The 24,181-nt window shown below is 38.4% G+C and overlaps 1 protein-coding gene across 1 annotated transcript; it reads left to right on the forward strand.

Annotated features, from left to right (window-relative positions):
• Positions 1 to 22,522, forward strand: LOC128857750 (uncharacterized). Its single transcript, XM_054093898.1, has 9 exons — positions 1 to 305; positions 1,599 to 2,101; positions 2,166 to 2,535; positions 2,595 to 2,798; positions 20,002 to 20,101; positions 20,166 to 20,401; positions 20,826 to 21,322; positions 21,434 to 21,797; positions 21,879 to 22,522. The coding sequence occupies exons 1-9, from the start codon at positions 110 to 112 to the stop codon at positions 22,073 to 22,075; spliced, it is 2,667 nt and encodes an 888-aa protein (XP_053949873.1). The 5' UTR covers positions 1 to 109; the 3' UTR covers positions 22,076 to 22,522.
• The last annotated feature ends 1,659 nt before the right edge of the window (positions 22,523 to 24,181 follow it).

The following is a 24,181-nucleotide window of genomic DNA, read 5'->3' on the forward strand; positions in this document are numbered from 1 at the left end:
TTCCACCTTCGCTAATATGCACCAGCCTTTCAATGTTTTTCCGCATTTCGAGCGACAATTTCAACAGATCAACAATACTATTTTGTGTTATTCGCTTTTGTGAGCTGAAATGGGTAAAATTACAAATCCAAACGAAAACTTACGCATTCCCAAGTGGATAAGTGCCGACTATTTTGAAAAAGTGTTGGAGAAAGATGGAGAGGACTATGCAGAGATCTCTAAGTTTACAGCGGTTGCAGCCACACCTCCAGGCGAGAACTTCACTTCCGTTATGTTGCGCATTCACCTGGATTTAGTTTTGAAAGGTAAGTGGACGCGTTCTGAAAATGATGGCTTCCGGTTCTATTCACATTCGATATTTTTTCTCAAATTTAGCTACTGCATAGTAATAAGTGAATAAGCGATTTTGATGAAGTAATGGTGCGCTAAGTTTTTAGACCTTAAAACAGTTATACCTTCTGCTCAAATATGAACGAGACGTTATCAATAAAACGGTCCGCGGATGACATATGGCAAAAATAAATTTTTTGTTTTTTGGTAGGACTGTTATAAGCTTACATGGCAAATTTCAGCGTGACATGTCACATAGTTTGTTTCCTGTGCTTCTGTAAACAAGTTAAGCTCGAGTGTGTTCTTCGAATTCTCTTTTATGACTTCAATTGTCTCAAAATGTTTTCCACGGAGCGGCAACTTGAGCTTGGGAAACAGGAAAAAGTCACATGGAGCCATATCAGGCGAATACGGTGCTTGCGGAACGATATTAACATTATTTTTCTTCAAATAATCGCGAACAAGACGTGATGTGTGAGCTGGTGCATTAGCGTGATGCAAGAACCATGACTTGTTGTCCCACAATTCCTTCCTTTTAAGACGAATGTTCTCGCGCAAACGCTTTAAAACGTCTAAATAATATTCAGCGTTAACCGATCGGCCTTGCGGAAGGAACTCCGAGTGCACCACACCTTCGTAATCGAAAAAAACAGTCAGCATAACCTTAATTTTTGAGCGACTTTGGCGTGGTTTTTTGGGTTGATGTACGGCCCTCTTTGAACGATTTGTACCACTGGAAAACACGTCCACGCGATAGAGCAGAGTCCCCATAAGTTGTCTGCAACATTTTTAAGGCGTCTGAAGCCGAAATTTTGTTGGAATAACAAAATTTCATACAAATTCTTTGTTCAACTTGAATTTCCATCGTTAAATTCGAAGAACACACTCGAGCTTGACTTGTTTACAGTAGCACAGAAAACAAACTATGTGACATATCACGCTGAAATTTGCCATGTAAGCTTATAACAGTCCTACCAAAAAACAAAAAATTTATTTTTGCCATATGTCATCCGCGGACCGTTTTATTGATAACGTCTCGTTCATATTTGAGTAGGTAAAGTAAGGTATTTCTTCACCTGATATGCCATAAGGCTCGCTTTTATTTTTCTCTTTCTAAATTTGAATTTTGAATACTTCAAGATTCAGCCCTCCCATCAATTTGCGAGCTACTTAAAGCTAATTTTTACAATGTAAGATGGATTAATTTCCATTTGTAGTTGCTTTGTAGTTGTACGCTGTATTTTAATACATATTTACCTACTTATTAGATGGCTCGAGAAAGCACAAAACGTACGTAATGAAAACAATGCTGGATGACGATTGCGGTGGCCGCGAAGTTCAAAATTTGAATTATTTTCCAAAAGAATTGGAAATGTACGCCAAGTTCTTACCCGCTTTCGAGAAACTGTACAAGGATGCTGGCAAGCCAGTGAAACTCGCTCCTCGTTGTTTACTTGCGGAAGCCAGAGATAATCGGATTAACTTCGTATTCGAGGACTTAACCCTCAAGGGCTTCGTAAACGCTGATGGCAGAAAGGGCTTGAATATGGATGGGATGCGTCGAACGTTACAAAAGCTGGCGGAGTTTCTTGCTGCATCAGTGGTATATTTCGAAAAGAATGGACCCTATCCCGAAAATTTTAAATTCAGCTTCGCTAAAGAAAATGGTTACGAATCGTTCAAGAGAGTTTTCGACGTAAAGGTTGTTCAATTCAAAGAAGCGATGGTAACGTGGGGCTTGAAAGATGCTGACAAATATTTGAAAAAATTTGTGAGTAACTAAATACGATTTGTGAAATAGCTGATATTTATTTTTAATAATTCTTTACTTCCAGCCTACCTTTGATCAGTATTGGAAGTCTGTAACGCGTGGGTTCGCTACCGCAGAGAACTCGTTCAACGTGCTGAATCACGCCGATTGTTGGAGCAGTAATGTGATGTACTCGTATCGAGAAAATGGCAGAGTTGACGATGCACTTCTGATCGATTATCAAATTTGTAAATGGGGTAGTCCTGCTGAGGATTTGCTATTTCTGATAACGATTTCGGCGGCGAAAGATATTCGCATTAGGGAATGCGAGCATTTTGTGGCCATTTACCATGAACATCTTACGGAATGCCTCGAATTGCTGGGTTACAAAAAGGGTCTGCCGAAATTGCGAGACTTGCAAATGGATATGTACCGCGAGAATAACAGTTTCTATGGTAAAACTCGCACTTTTTGATAATTTTACTCAAAATAAGAATTTTTCTGCCCCTCTTAGCATTTTTTGCAGTGTTCAATCACTTGGCGATGGTATTATACCCCACCGATAAAGATTGTAACATGAATTCACTTCTAAGTCCGAGCGAGGAGGCCCAGCGCTTTAGGCTGAAAATTTACACAAGTCCGGCATTCAAGGAGGCTATGTTGGGCATCCTGCCATTTTATCACAACCGTGGGCTATTCAATTTCTGTGATTATGAATGAGTCAAATATGGATTTGTAGATAATTTCATATTTTTGTTTTAAGTACTGAGTAAAGGGTGGTTAATTTAAAGGTATGAGATTTTAAACTGAAATAAAATAACGAAAATTCAAATTGATTGGGTAATCCCTATTACTTTTATTTAGAACCATTCACGAGATTTACTTTTTAATGATAATCAATTTCAAATTTTGCCCGCAAATGCGCCGTTATTCGGTCATCCGTAAGCAACAATTTTGAGTGTCTCGCTGGAGGACTGCGGTCGGTATCTCGTGAATAACTGTAATTATGTTGACTTCCAATGCCTCAATCGAGGCTGGTTTATCCACAAAGTATTGGGGAATAAGTTCATAGCGTTTTCATATTTTGTTTAATTTTACACCGAAAGGGTGAGCGGAAGGCCTTCTGCATTCGATGAGGAACGTCTCAAATAACTTTTGTAGATGAATGGTCGCCAAACTAATCCTGAATTGGCCGACGAAAGGAACTGGAATCATAAAAGGATTCTCAATCACCTTCATTCAATGGGATTTACCGAAAAATTAGGAGGCTGTGAGCCTGGGTGCCTCACGATCTCAATGAAAAAAAAAACAAGGAAAATCGCCTTCAAATTCCTTCTCAGCATCTCGCTGGCCATCCAGCAACACGCGGTCATAAACAGCACTTTTTGTACCGAATCGCAAAGGGAAATGAGAAATGGTGCCCATACATCAAAATTAAGCAAAGAAAGGAGTGGTTGGCTCCAGGAGAGACGCCAAAGTCGAGAGTCAAGCCGGATCTTCATCCAAAAAAGAATCATGAATGTGTTTGGTGGGATTGGGAGGGCTTGGCGCACTGGGAAATGCTCTAAAAGAATGCCACGGTCAACAAGGAGCTACACTTCGTGGATGAGGCTATTCGGCTGGAAAGACCTGATCGACATGGTCAAACCACGGCAACTCCAGGGCTCATGTTGCACAAGTCGTCGAAGCTGGACTCCAAGAGCTCGTCGGAAGTACTTTAGCATCCGGCGTATTCTCCGGACCTTGCACCGACCGATTTTCATCTTTTCCGCTCCCTTATTTTTCAAACGATCTGAAAGGCAACACCCTCGATAACAAACAGGTCCCTTATTATTGAAGGCTCAACAACTTTTTTGACATTAGACCAAGCGATTTTTGGCGGAACGGCATCAACAAATTGGTCGAGAGGTGGGAGGAGGTTGTAAACAGCAACGACGAATATATAATTGATTAACTTTTTGATATAATTATTGTTTTTTATTTAAACAAAAGTCTTGGGTAAAAACGCTTCGAACTTATTCCCCAACCCAATTTTTAAACTTTACATATTCCCACAAATAAAAGTCCAAAGGTGTGATATCACGCGATTTTGGTGGTTAATCGACTGATCCGAGGCAAGAGTTAAATTTCTCACCGACCCGACGACGCAGTAAACCCTTTGCTTCACAGGCTATATGGCAAGTAGCGCCGTCCGCCGTCTTGTGGGAACTAAATGTTGTGGAGATCACGGGCTTCGATTCCCTGCATCAAAAAGTCGTTTATCATGGCGCGCCATTCATTATTACAGCGGTGCCAGCCTCGTCTTTGAAGAAATAGTTGCTGATGATTCCTCCAGCCCATAGGTCGCACCGAATGGTTTTTTTCAATGGATGTAATGGCTGTTCTTGAATGGCTTCGGGTTGCTCCACATCCTAAATACGGCAATTTTTTTTACTGTCGTAGCCATTAAGCCAAAAGTTGGCCTCATCGGATCCTGCGCGCGCGATGAACACTTTTCTAAAACCTCTTGGGAAAAGTACTTCCAATCTGATCACCCTGTACTTAAGCACTTCATTTCAAGATATTTGCTAAATAAATAACTTAAATCAGTATAGTCATGAACCAAAATTTAAAGAGAATGTGATGTGATAAGATAAAGCCCAAGGAGAAAGTCAATGCCGCTTAAGTGGTGGGCAATCATGAAAGCTTTTCTTATACGTAGCTGGCTAGTTCCCACATATGGATGTGGGTGGCAGGGTATTCCGATAAGACGTGCATTACATAATATAAGTATGGATATGTGTATTGAATAAGGGCGTTAATTAAGGGCTTTTAGTAGTGAATTAATTTTATATATCCATTGTTTATAATTCACTTAGCTTTAAAAGTGGAATGCAAATATTCACGAAAAAACAGCAAAATATTGCTTTCTCATGAAGTGGTAATTATAAAATACTTTCAATTACCAGAAGTGAAGTGTATGATAGAAACTTTTGATGTGAATAAAAAGAGAAAAATATGATACATTTTTTTTTTAATTCACTTATGGCTAGTGAAATCGGCGTGAACAAATTGAAGGCCCGTCAAGTGCCGGCTGTGTCAATCAGTGGAGCTTTAATAACAGTTCTATGCTTATTGCATCTGACCTGTAAAAGAACACCAGGACACTGAGTGAATTAAGTGGAAATCAGTAACTCAAAATAGCCTACTTGAGTTGGTATTGGCGGTTTGAGTTGAAATCGCATAACTACATAAGAAAAAGATAAATTGTGCATGGGCCGCTGGAAGCCGCATAGCATTGTGTTAGGTCAAAAAAGAAATGTTAAAGGAGATTAAAGGAGGTTGGCCTTTGGAGGTAGCCTCTCAAAGGACCTGGTAGTGTTTTCAGCCAGTTAACACCGTATTTCTAAACTTTGTACAGGCCCCTCGATTCGAAGAGACCGTGAATCGAGGGCCGTAAAGAGACAATCTTTCTAAGTAGGCAGGATTGGAACGAGGGACAAATCTGTACCGATGCTGGTACCCCTGTCCCCACTGACGCTTCCAAGATGGAATCGGGAGTCGGGAGCAGATTTGTTTTTCTAAGTCAGCCAATTCATCTATTTCCTTTAAACTGCCGAATACTGCTAGTGTTTTTCAGGAGGAAGTCTTTGCGATCCTGCAGGCATGCAGAATACTAAGAGAATGCGAGAGCAAGGGAGATATTAATATTTTTTGCTATAGTTCGTCTGCGATCAAGGCTCTGATGACGCCATGGTGCAGATCTAAACAGGTCAGGTAAGCAGGAGATCGCAACTCTTGGATGTGCAGGTAACATTTCCCTGTTCTGGGTTCCAGGATATGGGAACATAGAGGTAAATGAAATTGCTGATGGGCTTGCCAGGAAGGGGTCGATTGAATTGGTCTCAGAGGCCTCCCATCTATACATCGACTGTTGTTAAAAAGGATCCGTATTTTATTTCTCAGAATAGCGCAGAAGAGATGGAACTCCATTTCTCCGTGTGCTATTTTGAAGCCGTTCTGGGGACAGTACAATAGACGAAGGACGCGGATAGTTCTGGGGACTCCACGCCATTCAATTTACAAACTCGTAGCTGTGTTTACCAGTCAATTGACGATCGAAAAGCTAGATTTACCATTTAACTCCCATGGCAGAAGCAGTGGGGACCTTCCAGAGAAGGAGCCTGCGATTAAGGTCATAGTTATGGTAAATGGCAGCCCTTGCGTGGGGCTCACTTGGACACAGGGGGAGGGGAGAGGGAAAAGGAGAAAGGAAAAAACCAGACAGGTGGAGGAAAAGGGAGAAGCGGCTTTGGATTAGAGAATGCCGATTTACGTTTGTATTAACCAGTACTGAAGCTACTGATGAATTTCACCACATGTGTGATTTTTAAACCCACACTACCCGCCGGTGTAGCGAAAACGTGAGAGCCCAGATGGCTGAACCTTTTTCCGACGTGAGCAGGGCAGCTGGGAAGAAGGTGCTGAGATGATTTCACCTCGTTCTCCAAACAACTTCTGCAGAAAAGACTTGAAGCAATCCCAAGCCTCACCGCATGGACACCTAACGGACAATGTCGGGTAAGGATACCTACTAAATTCGAGTGCTACGGATTTGTTAGCATTAGAACTTCCCTCGTGAGACCCCAATCTACCCGTGGCCAGAAAGATCTCGCGACTTTGCACGTTTTCGCCATAGCCCAGCGCTCGCTGAGTTAAAGCGAGGCCCATCTTTGCAGTAGCTCTCAAAAGAGCCCCAACTACTTGATTTTGCGATGAAATCGTTTTCAGAGTCCCCTATCCAGCCAGCTCATCAGTTTCGCAGTTTTCCTCTGTGCGGATGTTACTGGGAACCCAAATGACCTTAATATCGAGGTGTTCGGATGCAATCAAGAGAGTAGTCAGGTTAATTTCGAAAGCATAAACAACGAGCCCAAGGCCCTAATTGCCACTTGGTTGTCGGAGTAGATATTTAATATACGTCATTTATAGTAATTATAGAAGCAAGCAATCAGTCCACTGCTTCCTTAATTTCGGCTACTTCCACTTGGGAAACACTACAGTGTCCCGGAAGCCTAAATTCGGGCTTGATGGGGAGCTCCTCGCAGAATACTCCCCCACCAACTCTTCCGTCCAACTTTGAGCCATCCGTAAACATGTTTTCCATGCCTTGCCTCCAAATGGCACCCCACCCACTCTTCCCTTGAGGGAATATGAATGGAAAAAGTTCCGCTCGGACCTAACGAGGGCGTACAGTGATCCAGCGATGATTAAGGTCACTGGGCGTTCCTTTTCTCCAGTACATCAACAAGTCTGGTTCGATGTAGATAACTGCCCATTGGAGGTCTCAAAATGGAATCCCAGACTACTTGAACCATTTCACCTGCCTACCTTCATAAATTTTAGGATGAAAAACTGTTTAAATCTTCATATAAAAATGTAATACTATATTTTACACAAAAAAAAAATTTGCAATATATTTTAGTGCTTTTTTTTCTTCTAATTTTTTTTCGGTCATTCAAAATTATTATTATCAAAAATATTCTAGCGGCATAGTTTCAAAACTGAGGAAGCTATATACAAAAAAGTTAAATTTTAGCCAAAATTGCTACAAAAAAAAAATTAAAAACTGAATTAATTAAATCGGTGTGTCGGCACCTCATCAATCCAAGTATGATACTTACGTGAATACACAGGTCGGGAAAACTAGTGGAGCTCTGGCTACATATTTCAGCCCGTCCGGCTGTGCATAAACTGCCTCAACTGCGACTGTGCCACTTGGCGCTGGCTTAGCTGATTTTGCTGCACAAATCCCCCTGAATTGCCTAGTAAGACAATCGTTCACTGCGAAATAATAGGACTATGAATAAGTTCGTGCGGTTTTTTTCGAAATTTGAAACTTTATTGACGTAAAATGGTTACAAATTTAATATTCAAAATATTGTCCATCGCTTACTACTACTTTTTCCCATCTTTCTGGCAATTCACGGATTCCCTTTGTGAAAAATTCGGTCGGTTTTGCCGCAATCCACGAATCGATCCATTTTTTGACTTCATCGTAATTACGGAAGTGCTGGTCAGCCAGGCCATGTTGCATCGATCGGAAGAGATAGTAATCGGATGGCGCAAGGTCTGGACTATACAGCGGGTGGGGTAGGACATCCCATTTGAGCGTTTCTAAGTATGTTTTGACCACTTGTGCAACATGTGGCCGAGCATTGTCATGTTGCAAAATAACTTTGTCGTGTCTATCGGCGTATTGCGGCCGTTTTTCTCGCAGTGCTCGGCTCAAACGCATCAATTGTCGTCGGTAGACATCCCCCGTAATCGTTTCATTCGGTTTCAGTAGCTCATAATACACAACACCCAGCTGGTCCCACCAGATACACAGCATAACCTTCAGGCCATGAATATTCTGCGCCGACGTCGATGTTGAAGCATGGCCAGGGTATCCATACGTTGCCCGACGTTTTGGATTGTCGTAATGGACCCACTTTTCATCGCCAGTCACAATTCGATGCAAAAAACCCTTTCTTTTGTGCCGTTGAAGCAGTTGTTCGCATGCCATAAAACGGCGTTCAACGTCTCTTGGCTTCAATTCATACGGCACCCAATGGCCTACCTTTCGGATCATTCCCATGGCTTTTAAACGTTTGGAAATGGTTGATTGATCAACTCCCAAAGTTTTTGCAACCTCTTCTTGCGTTTGAGCCGGATCTTGATCGAGCAATTCCTCCAATTCGGTATCCATGAACTTTGGCGGCGCACCCTCGCGTTCTTCGTCTTCCAAGCCAAAATCACCACTTTTAAAGCGTGCAAACCACTTCTGGCACGTTCGCTCAGATAGAGCATGCTCACCATAACCTTCCACCAAGATACGATGACTTTCGGCTGCTTTTTTCTTCATATTAAAATAATGAAGAAGAATTCCCCGCAAAAACACATTATTTGGCACGAAATTCGACATTTTCAAGTGTGGTAAAAATATTGTTGTTTACGCTTCAAATAAAAAACTTATACTGACGTTTGTGCCTTACGACAGTAGCTCTCCAATGAATGTTTGGAAATGTGGATCGATGGAATAATAATCAAGTTACGCCATCTGTTGTAAAACCGAAACGAACTTATTCATAGTCCTATTAACTGAAGAGGTCCCGGTGGTCTAGAGCTCGAAAATTTAGGGTATTTTCAGGACTTTTTTTTTACAACCAAAAATTAAAAACGATATTTAAATTTTTAATTTTTTATATAACTTATTTTACATGCAAAAATGAAAAAAAAATGTTTTTTAATTTTAATAATTTTAAAAATGCCGCTAAAGTTAATACTCCCGAAAAATTTGACCTGGATGGTGTTGTCCATTTTGGCTCTTCTATTTACCTGAAACACAAAAACCAAACAATTATTAATCAGTATGACTGTAGCTATGTCCCGCTACTACAGGGTGGGCCAAATAAGACCTACTAAATACTAAAGACTACTGCCTAGCAGTATGCGCAGTTGCTCCATCTTGTTGAAACCACAAATTAGGATACTGCTCCGCCATTGGCCGCAAAAAGTTTTCAATCAATGTTCTGTAAGAAGCTCCTGAAACCGATTCCGGCGTTTCATCCTCATTTTCGAAGAAATATGGACCGATAACTCTAGTGGCCATATCACCGCACCAAACAGTACATTTAGATGGGTGCAACTGATGTTGGTGTGTTGCCATTGGATTTTCAGAGCCCCACAATCTAAAGTTTTGTTTGTTGATATATCCAATTAAATGGAAATGCGCTTCATCCGACTTCAAAACATTATTTAAAAAATCGATTTGCGTGGTTAATTGTGTAAGAATAGAAAAACTGGATAATTTTAACGTGTTGTGTTCTATGTAGGGTTCCATTAGTAGGTCTTATTTGGCCCACTCTGTACATAGAAAAATAATAAAAAAATTCACAAAATGGCGCGGTTTTGAATTTGACACTCTAAAAATCCGGTTTTTTTTCAGCTCAGACGATGCTTCTGAACGCCACAACACTTTCCCGAGCTTGCTTATCGTGAAGGCTCGCCCAACACTTGCTTTCTTGTTCTAAAATAATATGAAAATTGTTTATATGATACATTTATATATAATTTTCTACACCTAGTAAGTACATCTTGCATTTAGTATATAAAGGGTGATCAGATTGGAGGTACTTTTCCCATTTGGTTTTTTTTTTTGACAGATCACGCGAGTCTGCTGTCACACTAAATACATCATTTATTTCACTATTCATTGACTTTTCATCATGTAAAGACTTACGCCTCAACAACGTCTACAAATCGTACAAATGTATTACGAAAATCAACGCTCTGTGAAAAGTGTTCATCGCGCGCTCAGGCCAACTTATATGTAGTGTACATGACCGCCCTAGCAAATGCAGTATTTGGCAAACTATGGATAAAATTGAAAATACTTTTACACTATTAGATGATACTCGTACACGACCGATTAGACCATATACAGTTCGCAGTGAAGAGAATATTGCCGCTGTAAATGAGAGTTTTGCTGAATACCCAGAAGAATCGATTCCAAGAATCTTACGGCACTACTTGGGCGATTTTACGCAAAGATCTTGGTTAGAAAACGTAAAAAATACAGCTGGTCCAAGATTTGAAGCCGAACGATCTTCCAAAACGATATAATTTCCAAGTCGCCGAAGATCCGCATTTTGGGACCCGAATTTCATTCAGCAATGAGGTCGATTAGCATTCTAGCTTTTGTAACTTTGTATTTCATAAGTATTTAGATAGCTGATAGCCTTCGTTGCTAGCGTTGCAATTTCTAAACTCATATCATGCAGTCTCGCATCACAAGTCAGTAAGATTAGAGCAACACCAACTCAGTTTGAGCTTTAAACAGTCTAAAGAAATAAATGTTTCAACCCATTTACGCATGAATTATTTCCATTCACTATTTTTCAGTTTCTTTTGAAAGCACTCGAAGCAATTTTATTCTCCACTTATTCTCAGAAAAATCTTCGTAGTAACTGGACACGAAATATTAATCCGAAATTAAACTACTCAGCATTAATTTGGGTTATGTTCCTAAAGAGAATACCTTAAATTTTACTTCTTTAGTTGTTTTACAATTTTTTAATTTCATTTTTATATTCTACTTTATTAGTGTTTAAAGGAATTTGGTTTTTTTGTTTTTTCTTTTTAGAACACGAACTGGTTGACCTGAGAAGTGGACTGGTAGTACTCTAATTCTCAACTAGTATTTTTCTCTACAGGGTGGATATATCTACACATATTTAATTATACTATTACAACAACCGCAGAGAGAACAAATTTGCAATACTCGCATATAAAGGGTATTTTTAAAGAGCTTGAGAAATTAAAATGATAATATAAAGCAAAAATTTTGTTGGAATATACTTTTTTCTTATAAACTGGTAGATAATTTCATTACATTTATTTTTCGAATGTATCCAATTTTTCGTTAATTTTTCCAATAAATCTGATGAACTGAATAATAAACCTAAAAGAGCCCAACCAGGAAAAATGCGTTGCAAACGATAGTTGTTTGGCTTCAATTCTTGGACGAAGCTGTATTTTATAGGCACATAGCGGTCGCCGTAGCTGAATGGATTGGTGCGTGACTACCATTCGTTATTCAGATAGAACGTAGGTTCGAGTCTCGGTGAAACGCCAAATTGAAGAAGAAGGTCACCCCTCGACAGACAATGGTAAACCTCAGAGTGTATTTCTGCCATGAAAAAGCTCCTCATAAAAAATATCTGCCGCATGGAGTACGCTTGAAACTGTGGATCCCTCTATTTGTGAAACAACATCAAGACGCACACCACAAATAGTAGGAGGAGCTCGGCCAAACACCCAAAAAGGGCGTATGCGCCAATTATATTATACATATATAAATACATATTAGGCCGGGTCGATTTGTGGGGAGGCAAAAAAATCGCCCATTGCTCTGTGAAAATCATATTCTAGGGGTCAAAATAAGAAACTTTGGCGAAGGAACCATACCTCTAAAACGAATTCTGATGTCTCCCAATTTGGGTCGAACCTTTTAGTTTATTTTCTCATGTAAAGGCCAAAAATGGTGATATTTTGAAATGATTGTATGGGAAAGCCCCCAGGAGAGTTCCAGGGGGTGTGCCACTGGCATGGGTGGATCGGCCGTCCAAAGTTAGTGGGGGTGGGTCATATATTTGGACTCGATTGGAGCACTCTAAATGGGTCAAAGTGGGATTTTTCGTTCGACCCAAATTGGGGGACATCAGAATTCGTTTTAGAGGTATGGTTCCTTCGGCAAAGTTTCTTATTTTGATCCCTACGAGCAATGAGCAATTTTTAAATCGACCCGCCCTAATACATATATATATACATAAGTCAAGATCTCTATGGGAAAATTTCCACGTAGTCGAACGTTAAAGGCCAACAATTTGAGAACGACGATGAACTGACATTGCGGCGTCTTCTGCTACACTTCGCTCTATGAAGTTCGCGAACAAATTAGTTTTTTTCGAAGTAAATTTCCACAATTTGGAAGCGTTGCTCTGGCGTTAAGCGATTCATGAACAGCTGAACAGAAATTTGAACTCAGTTTGCCCTTCTGAGCTGTCAAACTATAATTATCGATATCGGTTATTCATATGCAGCTAAAAAACACACCCGGTAGTGCCCACGAGTATGCAAAGAGTATAAATATGTATATTAAACTTATTGAGTCGATTACCAAGCGTACACTTTCTAGATATTTTATAAAGAAAATTTAAGAACAAATTTCAAAGCACGAGTCGGAGAGTAAGAACCAAAAATTATTATACATATTTGTTTTTTTTTTTTTTCAATAAATAGATTCACCATTAGAAACGAAAATTAATTGAATTCAATAAACTTTGGTACTCAAACTTTAATGGTTATCAGAGAGCTGTGATTGCATTAATTTATTGCTTGTGAATGTGCAGAGAGTGCGCGTCTATTGATTTTATTGATGCTTGTTAAGCACAACAATTCCGCGTTGCTATGTTTTCACAATGTTTTTATTTAGCATTCACATCAAACAAAACAATTGATCTCCCTCTCAATTCTGCTACTAAGAATATTCGAAGCACGTGGAAGCAACTTCGTATTCCTCACTGCTCATGAAGGCCGCAACTACAAAAACATAGCATGAAGTTAATCGTCAGCGATGGGAGGAGAATAAACAAGAGCCTCACTCTAAATGTGGAAAGCGCAAGAGAGATTTTGTGAAAATATATACGTATGTACATATATAGGTATGTATATGTGTACATAAATACACTGAGAAAAAAGTAAACATGGTTATAGTTATCAAATCGCTAACCCGAGTAGACTACATGGCCTTTTGTATTAAAAAGTTATGAACGCTTTGAATATTCATTGATTTGAATAAGCAGTTGAAAAATAGGCAAATACGAGGGTTGCCTATCATATTTTGCGCCTAATAATGAAAACACAATAAAATAATAATTAAGGGGTTATATACAGTTAGAAGGCCGAAAAAAGCGAATTTTCCAGAATTTTTTCTGAGAAAACTTTTAAATTTATTGATCTAAAAATTTGTACACATATTATGTTATCTTTTAACTGTATTTTATGACTTAGTATTAAAAAATAAAAAATTTGGAAAGGAGCTAAAGCTGATCTCCGGGAGCTCCTCTCAAAAAAAAAGTTTTCCGGTGACCATTATATCTCTGGAATGGATCCTCTGAAATTAAAAAACCAAACAGAGTTCGTTAAAGTAATGTTAAATCTAGTAATTAATCGACTTTTTTTGACTAAATGGCGGATTCTTAAAAAAAAAAATTGATTTTTATTTAAATTGTTTATAAAAACAAAAAAACAATTATCAGTGAGAAAAAATCTTCTATTAATAACTACAACATATGTTTAAGAAGCTTACAATTTGAAACTAATCGGTTTAGCCATTTTTGAGTAATGTTGGCCACTGACTTTGAAAACACCATTTCGAGAAAAACGCGTTTAAGTTTGCCTTGTACTTTCAAGTACTCTGAAACGCCTTTTCAAATTTGCGTGTAACTTCGGAAATATTCACCGGAAAGATATTAATTTTTCTGTGTGTATTTTTTAATATATGAACATTAAGAAAATAAAATGAAAGCATCATTGTTTTGAAAATTCTAACTGTATATAACCCCTTAAAATGGTTTTATTGTTTTTCAAAATATTCTCCTAGGAAGTCAATATACCTCTGCACTCGGTGACACCAATTTTAAAAGCACTTTCGCCACTTAGAAGTGATACCTCCAAAACGAGCTCTTTAAAGGCTTCACCAGCTACTTCAGATGCTCGCATTTTATGTTTGATGTTCGAGAACAAAAAGAAATCATTAACCACCAAATTACGGCTTTAAGGCAGATGAACAATTAAGGGGGTATTCGAGTCTAGAGGCCCGAACTTCGAGCATTTTTTGACGGTGAATAAAAAAAAAGATATTAATATTTTTACTATCCATTTTTTATCATTTATTTATTTACATATTAAGTGCACACAAAATGAATTTAAAAAGAAAAAAATGTTTATGGAATTATGCGCCTTTGAAGTGGAAGGGGAAAACAAAAGGCAGTGCCCTCGTCGTCACGATGTCGACCCTTGTGGTCATCTGAAAAAAAAAACGACGACAAATTCTTAATAAATATGAATGTCATTATCGTATGACGCAGAAAAAAGGGAAACAAATTTTTTTTCATAATATGGCGGCAACTCAAAAACTGAGCTCGATTTTTCCCTAATTTTTAAGCTTTCTCGAATTGTTTACACATATTAAAAAATTGAAATTTCCAGTTTTTCGTATTTCATCCGATAGAGATATATTTAAAGAATATTCATGATAAACTTCAAGCAAATCGGTTGGTTAGAACTTGAGATATCGTGCCGATCGTATCGAAAGAAGCAGTTTCGAGAAAAAAATACGTTTAAAGTTCGCCGTCCGCTCAAACCAGTCTAGCTGTCGCGCCACTAAAATAGTTGCAACTTCGAAAATAATTCGAATTTTGAAAAATCCTTTTAGGGTGATATTTTTGCATACTTAAACTATCGAGTTTTGAATTTGATATTTTTTAATTTCTAGACTAGAACCCCCTTAAATCAATCTTTTGAGTGCTCAAAAACTCTCTTGTGTGAGCTCGCATTGTCTTGGTCCTCGACGGTTGGTTTTCCTTAATTCTCCGAAACCTTCTGCCCAACAAATGATTATTAACCACTCAGAATTGACTGTGTTAGACTTCTCTAGTGGTACAGTCGCGACATGAGCTGATTTTACGAACACTACCGAAACAGGCGACCATTTGAAGTGCTTCTTCCGCGAACATCTTTTGTTGGATACAGCTCCTACATACACCTAGGTATACTGCCAATTGCTACTTTTTCGACTCACATGTATACGTATCCGAGATTCCTAACCTACTACTGTCATGGAGATGCTTTGAACCACCGTGGCTGAAGTTTTTCAACATTTCTTGACATTAGTCTACACGAGTCCTTTATTTTCTATATTTTCACAATATTTCTAAGAACTTTGGTTTAAGTATTTGTGTTATCACTCGCAGTAGTTTTCCGTAACTGAAACAGCTTTTTTTGAAAGAAGAGTTTAAATTTCCATCCATTAAGTCACTCTAAATTCTGATCTTTAGTTCTTTGACTTTTATTTTTATGTGTTCTTTTTACTTTTGCTGGGCGTCAAGTGCCATACCCAAGTATTTGGCTATGTGTGTGTGAGAAACTGAGAATCCAGTTATCATGATGTCGTTATGTTGAATATTTCTATTTGTTAAGATGACACGAATGAGACGATCTTGCACGTTTCCACGTTCTATGTTACCGCAACGACCGGATTTATACCCGGCCAACCACTATATTTATACTGCATTAATACGTTCTCGCATCTTCTTTAACATTGTTCTGCTCTATCCGGAAGTAGATTCACCAGTTTCACAATTTTTAAATAGTTGCAAGATCTCAGTGCAATGGAAACTAAGGATGTTTTACATTTTTGGAAAAGTACACACTGGTTTCAGGAAAAATAATGAAAAGTTCTCCCAGCGACATCACAATAGCCCTGGGCGTGTCCCATAATGGACAGCCGATACAACCTAGCCTAATCTAATAGGACGTGAACTAGTTTCATGCACTAACTCTTGCATCTACAAAATTGGGAAACAAGTGGGTTATACTATAGATAAAGTGTTGAGTAAAGTGATCTTAGCTCAGAAAGTAGTTTACCATACCTTATTCTGAAGTATCTGCTACTAATATGTGATACGAGCGTATCTACATAAGCTAAGCGAGCACCAACTTTAGGTTAAACTTCATTAAAAACTTTAGCATCTAGAAATATTTTGTTAGAAATAGTTTGGTTTCCCTCGGATGCAAACAGTTTTCCGCAGAGTTTTTTTAATAAAGGCTAAAGCGAAACCGGCCTGTAAGAACTAAATTTATTAGCATCTTCTTTATGTTTCTGTATCATAACAAAAGACAAAATCACATTTTTTCTAAAATAACAAGGTTTCGGCAATGGATTCTGGTAGAAGCGTGAATAAAAGATATCCTTTGGCATTTTGAAAGTTTACGTCCAATTTGTTTTTCTTTATTATTTTTGGTTCTTGGGGGAGTTCAGTCAGAATTTTTGACTAGGTCCTTTAGAGTGTATGTCAAACCGTCATAACGACATAGCGCAGCTTGTTGGCAGCATTCCGTAGCTCAGGTGCTTTTGTTATTGTTAGTCGAGATCATCAATTGATGTGCTTGGCATTGAAGTCCCCTCTTGTTAAATCTTTTTTCCTTATGCATATTTAACCTTTACTTGAAAGAATATATAAAGAGAAACCGTCGATGCCTAAAATGCTTCTGAACTGGCTTTTACCTCTTCAGCATGATTTAATGTGTTTGGGAAGGAAAGAAATATTCGATTGAAACGAAACTTTCAGGTTTTATTGTTACATATTTCAACAGTCTTCTCAAATTTTTTCATTAAAATATATGTCATATTACGCCTGGTACAAGCATTTTGCCGAGGCGCCTCGAGTGTGCATGTGTCGTGCGGCGTGAAAGATGCAGATCGAAATTTTCATCTGAAACCAAAAACCCAAAAGAATTTTATTTTACTATAGTATAGCTTCTAGTTAAACCAAGAAAACTAAACAAAAAGTGAGAAATTCAACATTTCATGGAAAAACAAATTCACTTTAGATTGTTTAAAAAGTGGGTTAATCATAACTTTCTTAAGGTTTTTTAGGTTCAACTAGAAGAGAATTTAATTCCGAATACAATCAATGTAATCTCTTTTCAATAGGACGTTTAACTTTTTCCCTATCTTTCCCGCGAATTAGCAAAAATCGTAAAAATAAAAAACCGAGAAATCGCACTGCGAGCGATCCGGCCGCTCGTATACCTGCTCGACGCTTGCTCACAATTTCTTTTGTAATTCCGAAAATATTTTGAATTTGCTTCTGAAATTTTTAAGAACACATTCTTGGATAGTTTGGGAGGACATTTATTTATGCAAAAAAAAATCGATTTTTTGAAGCCTCTAAAGCAGGCTCCCCCCCTTAATACATAGATGCATCTTGGTTGATTCGAAGCAAAGACATTCCTTTTTAACACACTTTTATTAGGTCGGGTTGTATGTATGTATGTATGTAACGGAATCTTTGAGCTTAATTTTCACTGGCTTCTAAAAATCTGATCAACTTGAAATTTTGCACACCTATCAAGGACCGATGACAATGCAATAATTTGATAAAAGGTTTCCATTATCCTTATTAGGATTGCCAGGATTAATATTTTCTTTTTTTACCTGTGGGTAAAGAGTAAGGTGAATTTGGTTGTAAAATGAAAACACTTTATTTATTCTTGTAAATCAATTTCATCCCCTTCAAAACAATCCCCTCTCGATGAAATACCCTTATGCCAACGATTTTTCCAATCCCCGAAACATGCCAAATAGTCCATTTCCGATATAGCCATCAGCACCTTCTTCGATTCAGCTTTTATCTCCTCAATCGACTCGAAACGCGTTCCCCGGAGTGGTTTCTTGAGTTTTGGGAATAGCCAGAAGTCACACGGAGCCAAATCAGGCGAATACGGTGGTTGCGGAACGATATGCGTGGAATTTTTGGCGAAATGGTCACGAAGAACGAGTGCAGTGTGAGACGGTGCATTATCGTGATGCAAAAACCAAGAGTTGTTGGCCCATAATTCTGGTCTTTTTAGACGAATTGCTTCACTTAAACGACGTATAACGCTCAAATAATATTCCTTATTAACAGTTTGGCCAGGTGGAAGGAATTCATGGTGCACCACACCACGAAAATCGAAAAAAAACTGGCCAATGGAGTGGGGTAGCCGCTTCTCAGGCTCCCTCCACGAAATAAGTTCTTCATCCCGATTACTTCTTTATCACGGCCGATATATTAAATATAACACGAATATATCGAATCATTAATTCACTGACTGCAATGATAACAATAATTTTCATTCATAATAAAAAATAGTTAAAAAAAAAAAAAAAAAAAACACGCGTTTTTGCTAACCGAACTAAAAAGTAGAAAATAAAAAATAGTTTAAAAAAACTAAAAAACACGCTTTTATTGCCAATCGAACTAAAAAGTATAAAATAAATTTTAATGACAAAGAGACCTATAATGAAGTAATAGCACTTGAACGATCAGTCATAGTCAACTACCTCAGAACAGAATTATAACAAACTCTAAGATGCAAATAGAGTAATTCAAATTAGAGTTAAAAGCGTGGGATGCATTTTGCTTCACTTTCATAACCTTCTGTACATAGGTAGTTGCCAATAGAATGATTGTAATATTTACTATATCAAGCATCCCACGCTTTTAACTCTAATTTGAATTACTCTATTTGTATCTTAATTTTTGTTATAGGTAGGTAGTTGACTATGACTGATCGTTCAAGTGCTATTACTTCATTATAGGTCTCTTTGTGATTAAAATTTATTTTATACTTTTTAGTTCGAATGGCAATAAAAGCGTGTTTTTTAGTTTTTTTAAACTATTTTTTATTCACTCTAGTTTTCGAAATGTGTTTGATGCCTGAAACCCTTTTTATTTCAAATCAGACACAATTTTTTCCGCTTGACCAGAGTGATGTGAAAGTGAAAAAACGAACAATGTTACCGGTTGCTTGCTGAAGAATTAATTCATGTAATATTTTATTATTATAAACAAATCTAAACATTAATAATATTCGGTAACGCAAAAAAAGTCCTGAAATGTGAATAATTTTTAGTTTAATATAAAATTTTACGTCAATTGTAAATAATATTAAATTATTTATTATTGTATTGCATTTTTTGTAATAATAATAATTTATTTTTTAAGGCAATTTGGCTTGTTGGCAGGCATGGCTGCTGAACCAAAAACTGGCCTTGTCCAACAAGACCAACATGCGAATCCGTGAAACAGTGCGCGATCATGTAAATAATTTTACGGAATATTTTGAGTAAATGTCACTGGTAACTTGGATAGCTGCTGAAAAATGAGAATTGGAAAAACTGTCACTGCTATCTGGTAGATGAGTTCCACTTCAGATAAACTTTCACTTGTATAAACTTTCGTTAAATATGCAGCTTACGAAACTATACTTTTTGTCAGTGTAATCATATCTAATGTTTTCCCACTAACACTAAAGAAAGTTTGCTCTTTGCGTAAATATTAGTATACGGAGAGCGAGATTGTGAGAGCCATTCGGGTAAACACAAGAAATTGTACACAACTGTCAGCCGCTGCTCAGCTTCAACGAATTGATTAAACAAGTTAAGAAAAAGTAAGCGCAGAGCGCATGGTTGACAAGAAAGCGGGTGTGTGCATACACACAGATGTCTACATAAGTGTGTGTGGCGCCATGGCAATGATACTACATACCATACCCACTGTTGGGCTTAGATACAAATATTTACGTTGAAATACGTCAACTGATAGCGAGTCGAAGACGCAATGCGACTGCCGGCCTCCAGTCACCGCTCAACAACGGTGGGCTACGAAGGTGGGCTCACGCGTCTAGTCATTATTGTTAATTTACGCCGTTCTTGTTTTCAATAATTTGTGAGTCTGTCGAGATTACTGCCAAATACAGCAATCATGCCGGACAACAGCGGCAAATTCAATCCAAATATACAATTGGAAATACCCAAATGGATAAATGCGAAATATTTTGAGAAGATACTGCATAAAGAGGATACAAATCTCCACAAAATACTAAAATTGACACCGATCCCCGCTACACCGCCCGGTGAGAACTACACATCGCTCATGATGCGCATCCTAATGGACATTGAACTAAAAGGTTAGCTGCTATATTTATAGGTAAAAGTGCGCAGTTGGTGGCATCGAAAGTAATAGTCGTTTAAAAATGAATTGTTAAAGCACTACGCAAATGTTACCGAAGTTATAGATAGAGATTACATACGAGTATAATAGGAATTATAAAAAAAAAATATTTTTTCTGATTTAGAATTGTTTGCTTTTTGCCACTCAAACACACCTGTCTCATAAAAGATTTCTCGCATTGTAAAAGCAGTTTGCATATGTATGTATGTATGTATGTATGTATTTGTGTGGAAATATATATACATGTAAATGAACTGCTGCACTAGTGTGCGTAAAGAGTTTCAAAACAATAACTGATTAGCTTATCTTCACATCAAGCAACTTGCATTGTTTGTTTTATCCAATTCCGTTTAACTCTCTCCGCTCTACTACTACTGCAGATGGCTACACACAACAGAAGTCGTACATTGTAAAAACAACACTGGACGACGACAAAGGCGGCACACTTATCAATGCACTGAATCTCTTTCCGAAAGAGAAACTCATGTACGAGCGCATTCTACCTCAGCTGGAGCAACTCTACCATGACCTTGGCAAGAACGTGATATTCGCACCCAAATGCCAATGGATCGAGCAAAAATCCAGCCGCATTACTATTGTACTCGAAGATCTGAACACAAAGAAATTCCGCAACATCAACAGACTCAAAGGCTTCGACATGCCGCACATGAAGCGTGTGCTGGAAAAGCTCGCCGAATTCCATGCAGCCAGCGTCATATGGCACGAGAAGCACGGCGCATATCCGGATGAATTTCAGAAAAGTTATCTACCTGCCAACTATCAAAAATCGAAATCTTATCAGGCACGTGTACAAAGCTACAAGATAGCTATGGCGACGTGGGGCTTAGAAGATTACGACAAATATGTGGAGCGCATTGTGAGTACGCCCAAACAATAGATATTTACAACACCACAAACATGCACCACCGCATTGCGCATAACAGTATGAATAACTAACGCAGTGATCTTTTACCTGCCTTTGTTTCAGCCAAATGCCGAGCAATTCGTCAATGCAGCCATGGGTTGCTTCAACTCAGATCCCAACGAATTCAAGGTGCTCAATCATGGCGACTTCTGGTCCAGCAATATAATGCTGAACTACACCTCAAATGGCGAAGTGAATCAAATACGCTTCGTAGATTACCAGCTGTGCAAGTGGGGCAGCCCGGCACAGGATCTATGGGAACTGATCGTATGCTCGGTTGTGAGCAATTTGCGCATTTGGGAATTCGATCATTTCATACGAATCTACCACACTCACCTACTTAAGTGCTTGAAGCTGCTCAATTATGGCAAACCGCTGCCCAAACTGAATGAGCTGCATATAAGTATGTTGAAGCATGGCTTTTGGGGTAAGCGGCATCGTATTTTTAGCAATTTTTCAAATTGTGTTTTAACATATGTATGTGTGTGTGTATATATATATTACATAGGCTACAGCACAACCTTCACACATTTGGTTCTAATACTCCTGCCTTCGGATAAAGATGCCAGTCTATTCAAGCTGATTCAGCCGGGGGAGGAAGGCGACAAGTTCCGACACAAAGCCTATACAAATCCGCTCTATGTGCGGGCTATGTTGGATATATTGCCATTTTTATATAGGCGTGGCATTTTAGACTTTCAATAACTAGGCTTTTGAAAAACTACAAAAATATGCGGCTGACTGTGGAATTTTACAAAATTAGCAGAAACTCTGGTGGTGCCAAGGTTACAAATGGATACTGGAGTAGTTCTTGGCTATGCGAAATTTACGCCAAAAGATGTATAAAATTTGTACTTAAATAAAATGTTCCATGCTACGCTTCTCGTGACTTCGATGACGTCATCTGCAAGAAGGATCGAAGAAAAAACTGGTTAAATGGAGAGTAACGAAATCGGGATAGGGCTACTAATAATTTTAATATTTCTATAACATTTGTAATTGACTAATAAACATTTTTAATTCGAAATATTTCCAGTTGAAATTCATGTCATTAAATGATCCAAAAAGTATGGAAATTTGGTAGCAGTTCCCTTGTGCCGCTGAATAGGCCGCGAGACCACAAAATGCTCCGAAATTCATCAGCAATCACGATTCATATGAATATATTCTGCTTATATGAATATAAAAGTTATATACCCTACGATTAGAAAGTACCGGGACTGTTTAAATAAAACAAAATAGAGTTAAATTCCAGGCAAATTTATTTGATCTCCTTAAAAATATAACCCGCCTGAAGCAACACACACAGGTGCCAACGCTTAACCCAGTCCCCATGCACCCCTGGTAGACCGACAAAGGGATGGCGTGCAGCTCCCTCATTGCATTCTCTTTGACCTCCTCTATCGACTGAAATCTCCTTGCACGAAGTGTTAACTTCAACTTGGGAAACAAAAAGAAGTCACACGGAGCCATATCAGGTGAATACGGTGCTTGCTCGATGGTATTTACTTGGTGTTTGGTCAAATGATCCAACATTATTCGGCGCGTTATCATCATGCAAAATCCAAGAATTATTTGCCCACATTTCCGGCCGTTTGCGGCGTACAGCATCTCTCAGACGCTTCAAAACGAATAAATAATATTCTTTATTGACTGTCTGGCCCGATGGAAGGTACTCATGGTGCACTACGCCTTGACAATCGAAGAAAACATTCAACCCGGTACTTTTTGATCATAGGCTGTGTTTGTACCTATGTTAGGCATATTTCCTAGCAGTTTCGGGTTCTACATAGAATTATAAGAGCATAGCTCTAAGGTCAATTTCTGTACTTGGGAATTTTTGGAATGAGGAATCTATTTTTGATGTATAATTTTTATTCAAAGCATCCCAAGATGGCACTATAAGGCAACTTTTTGGAATTATTTTATACCGTAATAAGAACATTCACAAAGGGACTTGGACAATCCCTGGAACCTCCTTATCCAATCAAATTGACCACGTTTTAATATCGAGACGGTGGGAATCCTCAATAACAGACGTTCACTCATGCCGCAGTGCAAATATTGATAGCGATCAATTTCTAGTAAAAATAAAATTTAATCATCGCATAACCATGCACAAGGAAGAAAAAGGTTTAACGAGGCCAAAATGGAACACAAGACAACTTGCACACCCTACAAATGCGAAAATATTTCAAAACTTATTTCTGCACCAGTATGAGCCGCACGCCCAAAATGAAAATATCGATGCAGAGTGGGAGAATATAAAACTCTCTCTTAATAACGCCGCTACTGAAAGCATAGGAAAGCTGACTAAAACAGAAAACAATAAATGGTTCAACGCTGAATGCGCCCAGGCAATAGCTAAGAAAAATGAAGCTCGGCAAAGAATGCTAAGAAGGCCCACCAGAGCAAGTAAAGAGGCATACAAAGCCGAGAGAATTGTCGCCACTAAATTATGCCGCGCCAAGAGAAAGCAGTCGCAAAAGAGGGAACTTGAACAACTCGTGACGGATTATCATACCAAAGACATTAGAAAATTTTACAAGCGTGCCAAACAACAAACAAAAGACTTTCTGCCTCGTCTTAACATCTGTAAGGATAAAAGCGGAGTTATATTATCTGAAGAAAGTAGCGTTATCGAACGGTGGAAGAAATTCTTTTCAGATCTATATAACCCCGTTACAGCAAGCGCATCATCTCTCATAAACTTTACGCACGACAATAATGCGGCGGAGCCGGAACCAACTTTGATGTAACTTGATAAAGCTTTTACTCATATGAGTAACAATAAGGCTCCTGGGGAAGATG

The sequence above is a fragment of the Anastrepha ludens genome, chromosome 2 (genome assembly GCF_028408465.1).
Source record: "Anastrepha ludens isolate Willacy chromosome 2, idAnaLude1.1, whole genome shotgun sequence".
NCBI classification, from domain to species: domain Eukaryota; kingdom Metazoa; phylum Arthropoda; class Insecta; order Diptera; family Tephritidae; genus Anastrepha; species Anastrepha ludens.